At 38.0% G+C, this 15,653-nt stretch overlaps 1 protein-coding gene across 1 annotated transcript in view; it reads right to left on the bottom strand.

Annotated features, from left to right (window-relative positions):
* DNAH8 (dynein axonemal heavy chain 8) overlaps window positions 1–15,653 on the bottom strand; it is a 322,160-nt gene that overhangs the window by 259,935 nt on the left and 46,572 nt on the right. Inside the window, exons 17-20 of the mRNA XM_065885438.1 lie at window positions 12,146–12,333; window positions 7,233–7,313; window positions 6,718–6,834; window positions 5,784–5,903 (exon numbers count right to left, since the gene is read on the bottom strand). Coding sequence (XP_065741510.1) covers window positions 5,784–5,903; window positions 6,718–6,834; window positions 7,233–7,313; window positions 12,146–12,333 — 506 coding nt within the window. The remainder of the gene's footprint in view (window positions 1–5,783; window positions 5,904–6,717; window positions 6,835–7,232; window positions 7,314–12,145; window positions 12,334–15,653) is intronic.

Raw genomic sequence — 15,653 nt, 5'->3', positions numbered from 1 at the left:
ACTCCTTCATATGCTGTTCGTTTATAAGTAAGACCTGGTATGAAGTATATACTGTCGGATTCTAGAATGAGTGAGAAGAAAATGACAAGGAGGAAATTACCCCTCATCCCCAGGCAGGAAACAGGAGACTTTTTTGGAAAATTTCAATTGGTGAAAAAAGACCCACACAGCATTTGAAGGGCTCTCCGTCCTAGAATAACACGGAGCCCAGGAAATAGGGCAGACTCTATTTGCCAACTCAAGAAATAGTACCCCAAGTATATTAGTTAGAGATGCAGAAATAATACTATAAGAATAGCTAAAAGAAAAAAAAAAAAAAAAGAATAGCTAAAAGTTAACAATGAGTGCCTTTCCTAGCACCTAGGTTGTGCTCTCCAAATACCATTTTCCACAAGTAACACTGAAAGGTATGAGGGCTGACTGGAAAAATGAGTAATCAGGGCAGGAAATGTGCAAGATAAGCCTAAGATTTCCTACGGTTCCAGGAAGCAGGAAAGCTTTCAAAGACTACTGGAGTCATATCAAAAACATAGAAGCCAGCCTGTAGAATTCCACTGGACAAAGATGAGAAAATTTAAACATAAAAAAGAATAATGACTGCAATGGACTGAATCCCTCAAATATATAATAATCCATATATTCATAATGATCTTTAAATAATTTAAACCGCAATGGGTATTTTAGCCAACTCATTATTTTGAAAACTGGTATATAAAAGAAAAACTGAAGCATTGAACCTGACTTTTCTGTACAAACATTATTTCACAGTAACTAACCAGATAATGAGGGAAATTTCTTCTTTATAGAAATATTTTATCCATAAATGCTAAAATTAGAAAATCAACATTTTGCAATCTCTAGGCAACAATAATGGCTCTAGGCAATAATAATCAAAGGCTGCTAAACTCTTCAGGTGAAAGGTCGGTGGGAAACTTTATGATAATAGATAAAGCTGACTGCACCTCAGCGCACTAATTAACCTTAATATCACGAAAAGGGAAACAGCCTGGTAAAATGTGCCTCCTGATGTAATGCAATAGGAAGTACACAGTGTCACCTGTGGACTATTCAGTCAGGAAAAGAAAAAGTAATTGAACCTGAACTGAATCAATCCTCCAGAGCTAATTAAAATATACAGGAAACTCAGGGGATAGAAGAATATGTTAATATGCTAAATCATACTACTAGGATATGATCAGCAAAATTTAGAACATGGAAAATTCTATAGGACAAATGATCCCATTTCTTCAACAAATGAAGAGCATAAAAAGAAGGAAGATGGAAAAAAAAAAAACTTGAAAAGACATTTCCCCAAAGAAATATACAAATGGTCAATAAACACATGAAAAGACGCTCAGCATCAGTAGTCATTAGGAAAAGGCAAATCAAAACCACAATGAGACTTCGTACCCATTCAGATTATTATGAAAAATGCTTTATTTTAAAAATGGAAAATAACAACTGTCAGCAAGCAGGTGGAGAAATTGGAACCCTTGTTGCACATTGCTGGTGGGAAGGTAAAATGGTATGGCCACCGTGGAAAAATATCTGGTGATTTCTCAAAAGCTAAACATAGAATTAACATGTGATCCAGAAATTCCACTCTGAGTATATACTCAAAAGAACTGAAAGTAGGGAGTCAGATAATTATACACTAGTGCTCACACTAGCTTAATTCACAATAGCTAACCCAAACGTCTACCAACAGATGAATGGATAAACACAATGTGGCATATCTATACAATGGAATATTATCCAGCTCTAAAAAGGAATCAAATTCTGATACATGCTACAATATGGATTAACCTTGTGCTAAGTGAAATAAGGCAGATACAAAAGGACAATGTCGTATGATTTCACTTACATGACATACATAGAATAGGCAAATTCATACAGATAGAAAGTAGAATAGAGGTTACCACGGTCTGGGGTGGAGGGGAGGGAAATGGGAAATTATTGTTTAATAGGTACAGAGTTCCTGTGTAGATGATAATAAAAAGTTCTGGAAGCAGATGGTGGTAATGGTTACAGAACACTGTTGAATGTACTTAATGCCACTGAACTGTACACTAAAAAAGTGGTTAAAATTATAAATTTTGTGTTATGTATATTTTACTGCAATAAAAAAGATACAAGCAAAGAAAGGGGAGATGATGAAAAGAAACTTAAGAGGTATATGAATCAAATGCAATGTGTGTATCTGTTTAGTTCCTAATTCAAACACATCAACTCTAAAAAGAAAGTTTCTACGAAAGTTAAATATAGTCATGATCTATGACTATGACCCAGCAATTTCACTTATGGGAATATACCCACCAAAATAGGTGCTTAGGTTCACACAAAAAAAACCATGTACAAGAATGCTCAGTGTATAATCAAAAGCTATGAACTACCCAGATGCCTTCAACAGAACAGATACATAAATTGTAATAAACTCAGAAATTTAAATACTAGTCAGCAATGAATGAGAATGAAAGAACCCACTATCGCACCCAACTACACAGATGAATCTCACAGACCCTGAGCAAAATAAGCCAGACATAAAGAATATGTGTGGGACTTCCCTGGCAGTCCCGTAGGAAAGACTTTGCCTTCCAATGCAGGGGGCGCGGGTTCGATCACTGGTCGGGGAAGCTAAGATCCCACATGCCTCGTGGGCAAAACGCCAAAACATAAAATAGAAGCAATAACACAACAAATTCAATAAAGGCTTTAAAAATGGTCCACATCAAAAAAAAAAAAAACTTTGAAAACAAGAATATATGCTGCATGATTCCATTTACGTGAAGTTCAAAAACAGGTAAAGCTAATATACAGTGACAGAAGCCAAAATGGTGATTACTTTGGGGTGGAGGATGTCTGTTGCCTGGAATGGAGCAGGAGGGAACCACTTGCACTGAAGGAAATGCTCAATATCTTGCTCTTGGATTGGGACTTCCCTGGTGGTCCAGTGGTAAAGAATCCACCTTACAATGCAGGGAACGCGGGTTCGAACCCTGGTCAGGGAACTAGGATCCCACATACCACGGGGCAACTAAGCCCACGCACCACAACTACTGAGCTCGTGCGCCTCAACTAGAGAAGAGAAAACCCACATGCCACAACTAGAGAGAAGCCTGCGCACCGCAGGCCTCAACGAAGATCCTGTGTGCCACAACTAAGGCCTGACGCAGCCAAAAATAAGTAAATTAATAATAAATAAACCTTAAAAAAAAAATCTTGCTCTTGGAGAAGGTTACAAGGGTGTGTCGTATGTAAACATTCACTGAATAGTGCACTTAAGATTTGTGCAATCTGCTGTGTACACATTATATCTCACACACACACAAAAAGACATAGGCCTAAAATGAAAAGTAAGCTGAAGCTACAGCTTTTGTAGGTTTTTTCCCCATAACCAAAAAACCACATGAGGCCTTGGATCCCTTCACAAGGGTAGGAGGTTGGAACCCTTCCCCTTCCCCCACATGTCACCAGGCAAATCAAGGGCTACGGTCTCAAGCACAGTTAGCAACCTTGGTTGAGGCTCTGGGGTAGACGGACAACGTCTCCCTTGGAAATTTACAACCACTAGCTCACCTCACACAGGTTTAGGACTTGAGATTATATCTATACTACCTTGGAGTTTTGGAAATTCTATCGTGTGAGAAACTAACTCAAACTATCGACTGAGTTGGTAAAACTCCTAGGTACCACACAGGAGCAAATAAAGAGACAGGCTCTCAACTAAACAGACATGTGCAAATTAGCTCACAATCCAAAATATTAAAAACGTGAAGACACAAGCCACCCTGAGCAAGATTTGACAGAGACAGCAAAGAGCAGAATTAGACCTCCAATTTCTTCAGATAATGGGACTGTTATAAAATATATTTTAAATATCTAAATGAAGAAGTAGAATTTAAAAAGAGAAAGGAAGAAGATTATATAAAAGACCACATATATTTGAAAAAGAATAAAAAGTAACTTCAAGAAACAGATAAGTAAATTTGGGTAAATAGAAAATTCAAAGTAAGAGGGTAGAGAGTAGAAGTATACCCAAATATATTGATAGGATAAATGTGAATAGACTAAAATTACCAATTTTTAAAAAACAGAGATTTTTCAGAGTAGATTAAAGACAAAATCCAGCTAAATGTTCTTTACAAGAGAAAACCTAAAATAGGAGAACCCAGAAAGGCTGAAAATAACAGAATACAGAAAGATATATCTGGATAATAATAACCACAAAGAGCTGGTGTAACTACACTGATAGCAAACAAAACAGACTTTAAGGATAAAAAGCTGAACAATGATAAAAGAGAAAAATGGCCAGGAAGATATAATCATTTTAAACTTGCATACTCTGAACACAGGATGTTATCATTGGTCATTTAGTGTTGTTTCCGTTACAGCCAAGGCCCCAACGCTGAGAACAAATGCTTTTAAGATCCTACACATTATGAAAAAGGCAGTTTATCCAAAGGTAGCAGGGGAGGTAACCCTCAGCACATTGCCCGCCTTGAGGTTATAGAAGGGAAGTTTGATCATTGATAGAGATTTGGTAGAAATAAGTGAAGGGAATTTCAAAAGAGCTACTCAGAGACCTTGATCCATGACCTCTACAATCTGGGAATAGAGGGGATTCCCCATGCCTAAGTAGTCCTGAAACAAGAGGCTGGCTGGCTGCCCAAAGTCACAGAAAGGTGTCCTGGGAAGAAGCAGTTGCATTTCCATAGAAAGAGAGGCAAAGGCACCTGTTTCCCATGGGTCAGGTTAGATCCCTTGAGATGGAGCCATCCTTGGTTGTCTTGAAAAGGACATTAGCAAGGTGACCCAAACCAGCAAGGTGGGGGTAGCTGAAGCACAAGGCAGGCAAGAAAGAAAAATGCCTTCACTTTACGTTTTGAACAAAACATAAAGTGAGTGCTTTTGAGAAAGACTATGTTATATGCCAGGCCTCAAAAATGATTAGACAGGGTTCCTGTCTTTGTGCTTTTGAGCCAATGGAGGATAAATAGGTAATCAAATAAGATCACTATAATGTGATGCTGAGGAGGTTAGGTGGGTGCCACCGCCACTGAAGGATTTAAGCCGGGGAGTTTCCACAATCAGCCTTGGTGGCAAGGTGGAGGATGATGGATATGATGGGGCCAAATATGGCGGCAGAGAAACCAGTTAGATCACAACATCACATGCTCAACTCAGATGAGCATTAAAGGCCTGATCTGGAGTTCAGGCTTCTTGAGCATGAGCTTACACGTTCTCCTTGCGTGGCCCTTGCGATAAACCTTTCTCTGCTCAAAAATTAAATAAATAAAAGCATGACCTAAGAAAAGGGTAGTAGGTATGGAAAAGAAGAGGCAATTCAAGCAGAATCTTAGTAAGAGGCAAAACCTGGCTAAGCCCTAAAAGACTGACTGGGTTTGGGGATGCAAGTGAGGAGAGGAGGCTGGATGACGCCCAGGTGTATGGATGACTTGAGGGGAAAGGATGTGGTAGTTAAAACCATGAGTGTAGATGATATTGCCCTGGGAGCATGCACAGAGGAAGAAGAGCAGTGAGCACTGACAGGACCCAAGGGGACTCCAGCATGAGGCTGAGGACATTTTTAAGATAATGTCTAAGGTGTGACCCTGGGCTTGAGCTGTTGATACCTTATAAGTCTTTGGAGCTGAGGATGTCCAAAAAGCCCCCAGAATGTCTAAATGCCATGGACAGAGATTTCTACGTTTAGATTGCAAATTCACATTTTAGGTTTATGAGCCAATATTTCTATGAATAAAATATAATACATAAATGCATACCTCATTGAGTGTCAACATATCTTCTACTCTGGTAGCACCGCTTTCCGGCAGGGAAATTAACACTGTTTTGGCTATCTCCTTTAGAACTGTATCAATATGCATTTCACACAAGTCATTGATCTACCAATGAGAAAACACACATAGAAGAAAAATCCTCTTTCATCCAAAATGCCCTTGAGTTACAAATTGATTTAGAGGGCTATATCTGGAAACTTGCAGCCTGAGACAAGCATAATTTGGTGGGAATTTTAGGAGTACATCTGCGCTTGACATGGAACTGAAGTTTAACTGAGCAGCAACATGTGCCATGACCTCATATGCGTTATCTCCTTCAGTCCCCATTCCAGCCCATGAATCATTACTATCCCAGTTTTACAGCTAGAGAAACCAAGGCTCAGATAAGTCAAGTAACCCAGGGAGGAACACACAGCTGGTGAAACTCAAAGAATCCTACCTCGGTTTATCTGACTCCCAAGCCTCTGGGTTTTGTCCATAACACTATGCTACCCCCACAGACAGATCAGCACATCTAAAAAGATCCGCATGTTTCATGTAGCAAACATATCAGAAATCAATAGACAGTCTCCAACTGGATGACTACCTCATCTAATTAACATCAGATGCCTTAAAATGTAAGCACTCCATCCTGCCATCTTGCACAGTCTACAACTATTCCATTTTCTAAACTACGCTGTGGTGTTGAACCATCGTTTTAACATATTGAAGGCAAGGTAATCTGGGGACAAGAACAAGGCAACCCTAAATGAAAAGGCCCCAAATCAGTTAAAGAAACATAAAGCTTTTTTTTTTTTAACGTAATGGATGTTCTTTTAGTTAAGAGTCACACCCTTTAAAGAGCTTTCATAGGTAATCAAACCATTACTTACAGCCTGAGTATTAATGTATGTAGTTTTTAAAAATGTATCCATCATACCTTCTTTAAGAGTTGATTGAACATATCCAAAACTGAGTCAACTTCTTGAAAAAAGCTTTCTAGTGTTAAAGATGACCATGTCAATATTGTGAGCCCTTGTCTCAACACAGATTCCACCTAGAAAAAGAGAAAAACAGGTTCCATTGTTAAAAAGGAGCATCTGCATTTATTAAAAAGGCTGCCTTTTATTACCTGGAAATATTACAGGCTGTATTTCCTTAATTCTATTTCCCTTCCATTATACCTAGTAAAGGTGACATTTTGTTTTTAATCATCTTTGGCTGTCCATAAAGCAATCATGGATTCTTAGAAAGTGCTCATTATTTAGATTTATTTGTTTTTCAAAGGCAACAAAACTTAAGACAAGAAATCATCCTGTAGGGAAAATAGAGCTATAAAGTTGAAGTAGAAAGAGGGTTTTGGCAAGAATAGATGTTCTAAAATCCATTATCTGTAGAACTGGAATCTAATTTGAAACGACAGGGAAGTCAATATAAGCCTTCAATATTACCAACCTTTTTCACTTTAGGGGTCATCAGATTGACAAACACAGGAGGCACTTCCTGACATAACTCATCATAATACTGCAGAAGACCCTGTTAAAAGTCAAAATGGCATGTTTTACTTTATTTTAAAGCAACAGTCATATTTTGATTCATACCCGGAAGGTTTCATTTTACCTGTTTCCTCATAGCCCTGAAAGATGGAGGCTGACTATTTATACTAATTTGCTATACTTTTTCCTCACCTGTAAATTACCTGGGCATCCCCTTTAAACAGTAAGTCATTGGAGATTCCTAGATTTACATTTTTCATAATTATTATTTGTCTTTCTAGACTTATGCCATTTTAAATGGTTTGGACAATTATTTTTTCGTTATGTCTGTCATTACACATTTTCACCCTTTCTGTTCCCTGTCTTCTGACATATTACAGCATACTTATCACTGATGCCACACTTGTTTTCTTGAATCAGAATAAATGTACACACAAAGCTATTCTATTTTCTTTTAGATATTTTTTACAGATGAACCATGATGATCAATTTTTTACCATTTTGTAACTTATTGCACTGTGATGGGCGATGTGGTTTCAAGTTAATTCTTCCCCAAATTAATAATATGAAACTGTTGCAATGTTTACTTAATAGCTTCAAAGTTATTAATTCCTTTCCTCCTTTTCTCTTACTTGTAGTTGAACTTTTATTTACACTTGACACTTGGCAAAGGACTTTGACTTTCATCATATTATTCAATACTAACTAAAATCCTGTAAGATTCAATGCATGTGATATTAACCTCAATTTATAAACAGTATTTTGACATTTAGTCATGTAAAGTCGCAACTAACCAGTACGAAAACCTAGGGCTTTTGATGCTGAAGCCAAGTTTTCACAATGCCAACGTTCCTCTGAGGTTTTTTAAAGGAATATTTATTTATCTATTTACTGGCTGCATTGGGTCTTCCTTGCTGCACGTGGGCTTTCTCTAGCTGTGGTGAGCGGGGCTACTCTTCCTTACGGTGCACAGGCTTCTCATTGCGGTGGCTTCTCTTGTTGCGGAGCATGGGCTCTAGGTGCGCGGGTTTCAGTAGCTGTGGCTCGCAGGCTCTAGAGCGCAGGCTCAGTAGTTAACGGCACACGGGCTTAGTTGCTCCGCAGCATGTGGGATCTTCCTGGACCAGGGATCGAACCCATGTCCCCTGCATTGTCAGGCGGATTCTTAACCACTATGCCACCAGGGTAAGTCCAGGTTTTTAAATATATATATGTGTGTGTGTATATATATGTATATAATATTTTGGTAAGAGCTAAAACTATTAAACTCCTAGAACAAAGCATATGCATACATCTTTGTGATCTTGGATTCAGCAATGATTTCTTAGAAATGACACTAAAATCACAAGGGACAAAAGATAAAGTAGATAAATTGGACCTTATCAAAATTTTAAAATGTTTGTGCTTTAAAGGATACTATCAAGAAAATGAAAAGAGGGGACTTCCCTAGTAGCACAGCGGATAAGACTCTGTGCTCCCAATGCAGGGGGCCCGGGTTTGATCCCTGGTCAGAGAACTAGATCCCACATGTAGGCTGCAACTAAGAGTTCGCATGCCACAACTATGGATTCTGCATACCACAGCTAAGAAGCTGGCAAGCTGCAACTAAGAAGCCAGTGAGCTGCAACTAAGGAGTCCTGGAGCCACAACTAAGGAGCCCACCTGCTGCAACTAAGACCCAGTGTAACCAAATAAATAAATAAATATTTTTTAATAAAACCCATTCTTAATTTGCTTGGCTTATAAAAAAGAAAAAAGAAATGAAAAAATCCACAGAACAGAAGAAAATATCTGCAAATCATGTTTCTGATAAAGAATTTGAATGTATAATGAATTCTCACAACTCAATAATAAAAAAAGACAAATAACTCAATTTTTAAATGGGTAGCGATTTGAATAGACACCCCGCCAAAGATCTACAAATGGCCAATATGCACATGAAAACATCCTCAACATCAACAGCCATGAAGAAACGCAAATCAAAACCACATGGAAATACCCCTTCACATCCAAATGATGTTTAAATGAAAAAGACAGACAGTTACAAGTGTTGGCAAGGATGTGGAGAAAGTGGAACCATCATCCACTGCTGGTGCACATATAAAATAATGCATGCAGCCTTTTTGGAAAACAGAGTGTGTCAGTTATTCAAAAGGTTAAACATAGAGTTACGAAGTTAATGAAACCCAGCAATTTCACTCCTAGTTTATATTCCTAAGAGAATGAAAATATATGTCCACTCAAAAGCTTGTATACAAATGTTCACAGCAGCATAACTCATAATGCAAAAAAGTGAAAATAACCCAGATGTCCATCAACTGATGAATGGATGCCTAAAATGTGGTATAACCACACAATGGAATATTATTTAGCCATAAAAAAGAATAAGGTACTGATCCATGGAACAATATGAATGAACTTTGAAAATATTGTGCTAGGTTAAAGAAGCGAATCACAAAACGCCACATATTGAATGACTCCATTTGTATGAAATGCCCAGAATAGGCAAATCCATAGAGACAGTAAGTAGATTAGTGGTTGCCAGGGGAAGATGTAGAAAGAGTTAGGAGAACATGGGGAGTGACTGCTAACGGATATGGGGCTTCTTTTGGGAATGATGAAAATGTTCTAAAATTGATGGTGATTGTGCAAGTGTGTGAATATACTAACACCATTAAACTGTACACTTAAAATGGATAAATTGTATGGTATGTGAATTATATCTCAATAAGGTTGTTATTTTTAAAAAATGGTTTTGAGACTCTCTATTCTAATACTCTGATCTTTTTTGTTGTTGCTCCATTTTACACCACAATGTTGAAAATCACTTTCCACTCATGTCATTTTACAGTCATACTACTTCATTAATTTATATCCTACTAGTATCATTAAACGTATTATAAAATATAATACACTTAATCTATAAAATTATAATATTAAGAATTTTTTAAACTCAGTATTCACCATTGTTGTTATCCAGAAGTCTAAATCTGATTCCTGATAATCCTTTCACTTCCTTCCCTTTTGTTTGCATGTCAGTATTTTAATGCTATCAAGAATCAACAATGGAACAGAATAGAGCCCAGAAATAAACCCATGCATATATGGTCAATTCATTTACAAACAACCAAGAGTATACTAAGAAGTCAGAAATATTCAGTGGTGAAAGGACAATCTCTTCAGTAAGTGATATTGGGAAAACTGGACAGCCACATGCAAAAGAATGAAACTGGACCACTATCTTATACTGTACACAAAAATAAACTCAAAATGGATTAAAGCCTGAAATTTAAGACCCGAAACCATAAAACTCCTAGAAGTAAACATAGGGGGTAAACTTCTTGACATCAGTCTTGGCCATGATTTTTTTGGATTTAACACCAAAAGCACAAGCAGCAAAAGCAAAAATTAATGAGACTACATCAAACTAAAAAGCTTCCTCATTTTGTTTTCATCAACTAAATGAAAAGACAACCTATGGTAAAATACTTACAAATCATATATGTGATAAGGGGTTAATATCCAAAATACATAAAGAACTCACAAAACTCAATAGCAAACAATCCAGTTAAAACATGGGCAAAGGAACTGAATAGACATTTTTCTGAAGAAGACATAAAAATGGCCAATAGGAACATGAAAAATTGTTCACCTTCACTAATCACCAGGGAAATGCAAATCAAAACCATAGTGAGATACCACCTCACAGCTATCAGAATAGCTATTATCAAAAAAAAGATAACAAATAACAAATGCTGGTGAGGATGTGGAGAGTAAGGAACCCTCAGGCACTGTTGGCGGGAATGTAAATTGGTGCAACCATTATGGAAAACAGTATGGAGGTTCCTCAAAAAACCAAAGTAGAACTACTATATGATCCAGCAATCCCACTTCTGGGATTTTATCCAAAGAATATAAGAATACTAATTTGAAAATATATATGCACTCCAATGTTCATTGCAGCATTATTCACAACAGCCAAAATATGGAAACAACCATCCATCAGTGGATGAAGGGATAAAGAGGTGATATACACACAATGGAATATTATTCAACCATGAGAAAGAAGGACATCCTGCCATTTGTGACAACATGGATGGACCTTGAGGGCATTATGCTAAGTGAAATAAGTCAGACAGAGGAAGACAAACTGTATAATATCACTTATATGTGGAATCTAAAAAATCCAACACAGAGTAGAAAAGTAGTTGCCAGGGGTAGGGGAAATAGGGAGGTATTAGTAAAAAGGTACAAACTTTCAGCTATAAGACAAATAAGATATGAGAATCTAATGTATAACATGGTGACTAGTTGATAACACCGTTATCGTACAATTGAAATCTGCTAAGAGAGAACTTAAATGTTCTCACCAATATATATATAGTGATGGATGTGTTAGTTAACTGACTAGGTGGAAGGAATCCTTTCACAATATATATGTATATCAAATCATCACAATGTACACTTTAATTATCTTACAATTTTATTTGTCAATTAACCCTCAATAAAGCTGAAATAATTAAAAGAATCAACATAATAACAAATTCCTCCCCAATGCTGCATTAGCACAACTGCAAAGGTATCTTTTTCTTTAAAAAAAAAAAAATACAGGGCTTCCCTGGTGGCGCAGTGGTTGAGAGTCCGCCTGCCGATGCAGGGGACGCGGGTTCGTGCCCCGGTCCGGGAAGATCCCACATGCCGCGGAGCGGCTGGGCCCGTGAGCCATGGCCGCTGAGCCTGCGCGTCCGGAGCCTGGGCTCCGCAACGGGAGAGGCCACAGCAGTGAGAGGCCCGCGTACCGCAAAAAAAAAAAAAAAAAATACAAAAAAAAAAAACTCTTTCAAAATAACCAGAAAATAGAATCCATCTTACCTGCAAGTACAATTTATCTCCTTTCAATTTACTTTCCAATTTTAGCAATCTCTTTGCCTGTTCTGGTACATCCAGCTTCATTTTTATCATGCATTTAGTTTCCCGAACAACTTCCAAAATTTTGGGATCAAAATTAACCAGCAACTTCCCCGTTTCTGGATGTCGCACAAAAAGTGTGGCTTGCAAAGCTACAAATAAGCAATTATTGACATAACTTATTCTAGATTTCTGTTATTCTAGATTTCTGCTTCCAGCCCTGTTTACATGCCTGTCTTCACCATTGAACTACTGACTTCTTAAGAATAGAACAATAGTTTTGGATATCCCAGGTGCTAAGGCACAGTATCTGATACACAGTCAGTGCTCAAAACGTAGATAAACGAATACAGAGTATCTGCAAACTATAAAATCAGATCCAGAGAGGTAAAAATGGACCAAGAATGGTTAGCCTTTGTGCTATGAACTGCGATACTTTTCTGAGTGGGTCTAAAAGGGCTGTAATACAATGTCAGTTTATTTTTATGGCTTGTGACTGGGAGAGAGAACTGGAAGATGTGTCCAACTACAAAATATGACACACTTCATAGATTTCAAACCCTTTTCTACACCTAACTCCAAAGTGGCTTCTTTAAGGAGGTTTATCTGACTTAAATCGATAACTAGGCTCAGTATCAGTAAGAAATATTTATTAAACACCATTGAGTTGTGAACTCCTAGAATGTAGAGGAAGATATTTTTTAGCCTACACCTGAGTTACTACATGAACATCATTCATATAAATAGGCACTTTCAGATATGTTTTTTATTGAGAATTGAAATACATAATCCCAAATGCTTCATGCTGAATAGCCTTAGATCATTTGTTATCCTAACATGAATTACTTCTAGAGGCATAATAATAACACACTTATAGACTAGTATGTGCCAGCTTGAGTTGCATTTTATATTAACAAACACTGATAACATGAGAATTGGACATGTATCTTCCAAGCCTCACATTACTTCACAGACTATGGCTGCATCAAATTTCTAGTAAAGCAAAATAGACTGTATCTCTCTTTGAAGTTAGCTGACTTTTACTCAACAAATAAAATTAGTCTTGATATGATTCTTAATGATGCTGGTTTCATGAAGATTTCAACTAAAAACTTTACCCAATTCATTTGGAATCTTTTTAAAATTTGGCTAGAAATCATTTATCCTCCCAAGTAAATTCCAAAATAACGTTGGGACATTCCAGTAATGAAATTTGTGTTCCTCAAGACAGTTCTGAGCTTCCTTGACAGGACAAAATGGTCAGCAAGACCACTAATAATAATGACAGCCAGGGCATCCCTGGTGGCGCAGTGGTTGAGAGTCCACCTGCCAATGCAGGGGACACGGGTTTGAGCACTGGTCTGGGAGGATCCCACATGCCGCGGAGCAACTAGTCCCGTGAGCTACAACTACTGAGCCTGCGCGTCTGCAGCCTGTGCTCCGCAACAAGAAAGGCCGCGATAGCGAGAGGCCCGCGCACCGCAATGAAGAGTGGCCCCCGCTTGCCACAGCTAGGGAAAGCCCTCGCACAGAAACGAAGACCCAACACAGCAAAAATAAATTAATTAATTAATAAACTCCTACCCCCAATGTCTTAAAAAAAAAAAAAAAAAGACAGCCAGGAAGTCTGCTCCAGGACTGAGTGAACATTCTATGTGAATCATCATTAGAGAAACTTTATACAGCAAATCAAAAGGAGGCCAATACTAGTTCTCCAATTATTATTCCAAGTTTCTATATGGTTAAGTATAGTTACATCAATATAACAACAAGAAGCCTTCCAGAGCAATTCATTTCCACTAGCCTGTGTTCACATGAAAGGCATGTTTGAATCCTAGCCCTGCCACTCCCTAGCTCTGTGATCTTGGGCAAGTTACTTAACTTCTCAGTACCTCAGTTTCCTCATCTGTAAAATGAGGATAATAATAATTCCTCAGAGGGTTGCCATGAGAATCAAAGGAGGTTGTATATGTAAAGTGCTTAGACACAGCCTGGCATATGATAAATATTATATAAATGTTAACTATGACTGTTACTGAAAGGACACAAAGATGAAACAGACACAGAGAGTATTCCTGGAATGTGTAGGGGAGATAAGACAGATCTATAAAGCAACAAATGTCATGATAAAGTGTGGGGGGGGGGCCTCTGGAGGAGGAAGACATTATTATCGGCCAGGAAGAATAAAGAAGGGCTTTATAGATCAGGGGATTGTTGAACTTTTTATGGAATGTGTGCAGATAAGAGGAAAAATCAGCAGGACAAAAACAATTTAGAAAAGTGCATAGTATTGTAGAAGCAAAACAGTACATGCTCCATATTTCAATTGCTAAAAATGCTCTTTGCTCTCTTCTATAATGTGAATTATAACCTTCTTTTAATGCTCCTTTGAGACCGTTGCTCCATTAGCAGGTTTTCATTAGGATCCATAGGGCCCTACCATGTGCATTACCCAGAAACAGCTCGCCTGATAGAATTGGTGTATTTAAGGCTTAACTAAGGTGCCAGTTGGGAAGACATCCTGCAGGGTTGAAGCCCTGTCCTCCAGGATGCAATCATGCAGTGGATCAATGGCCTGTATATAGTGCTGTGGCCCCAACAGTTAAAGTACATGGGTCTGGAACCAAGAGTCAGAACTAGGAGTGGCCCCTCTCACCATCACTCCCAGTGAGCCGACCTCCGAATTTGTGCTTCCTATGCCTGCAATTCTGTGCTCTGCTAAAGTGGAGATCCTGGTGTGGGAGGGAGAAACTTTCCTACCAGGGGACACAGTCAGGGTTCCACCAAGGTTACGAATAAGAGATTAAGGTAAATATGAGACAAAGCAGGAACCTGAACTGACCAACAACCGAGCCCACATAATAACAACAACATCCCAGGTGATGTCAGCATAGATGGATGATGGCTTAAAACCATCCATCCCCGCACCTCACACTTAACTCTTCCCAACACCTTGGCACCCCTCAGAGGTACTTGAACACAGCCCTAATACTCTTAATTTAATGGAGATCAGAACTGAAGTTAAATTCAGTTACAGGAAGAGAAAGAAAGGGAGGGAGGGAGGAAGAGAGGAGGGGAAAAAAAGGAAGGGTGGGAGGAAGGAAGGAAGGGAGGAAAGGAGGAGAGAGGGAGAAAAGAAGGAAGACAAGCAAGCTGCAATTCCTTTTCCTCTGATTAGGACTGTGATTTGAATCTATAGCATGATAAAACTGGATATAAAACCTTCCCCAGTATATGGAGAAATATCAATAAGGAGTCTTGTTATTTACTTTTAAATACTGTTTTTCAGGATAAAGTCATAATCTTAGTATATCAACTTTAAGCTCATGACAATTTCTGCTTATAAAATCAGAATATTATTAACTGTAAAGAAATAAATAATTGTATCCTCCCCAAAGCTAAATTTAACCATCATACAGTTATATAAAAAAGATGTAAAAATTCTCCAGAACCACAAACTCATTCAAAATCT

Source organism: Phocoena phocoena, chromosome 10, assembly GCF_963924675.1.
Source record: "Phocoena phocoena chromosome 10, mPhoPho1.1, whole genome shotgun sequence".
Lineage (NCBI taxonomy): Eukaryota > Metazoa > Chordata > Mammalia > Artiodactyla > Phocoenidae > Phocoena > Phocoena phocoena.
Note: the sequence above shows the minus strand (reverse complement) of the source record. Positions and strands in the feature narration are given on the sequence as shown.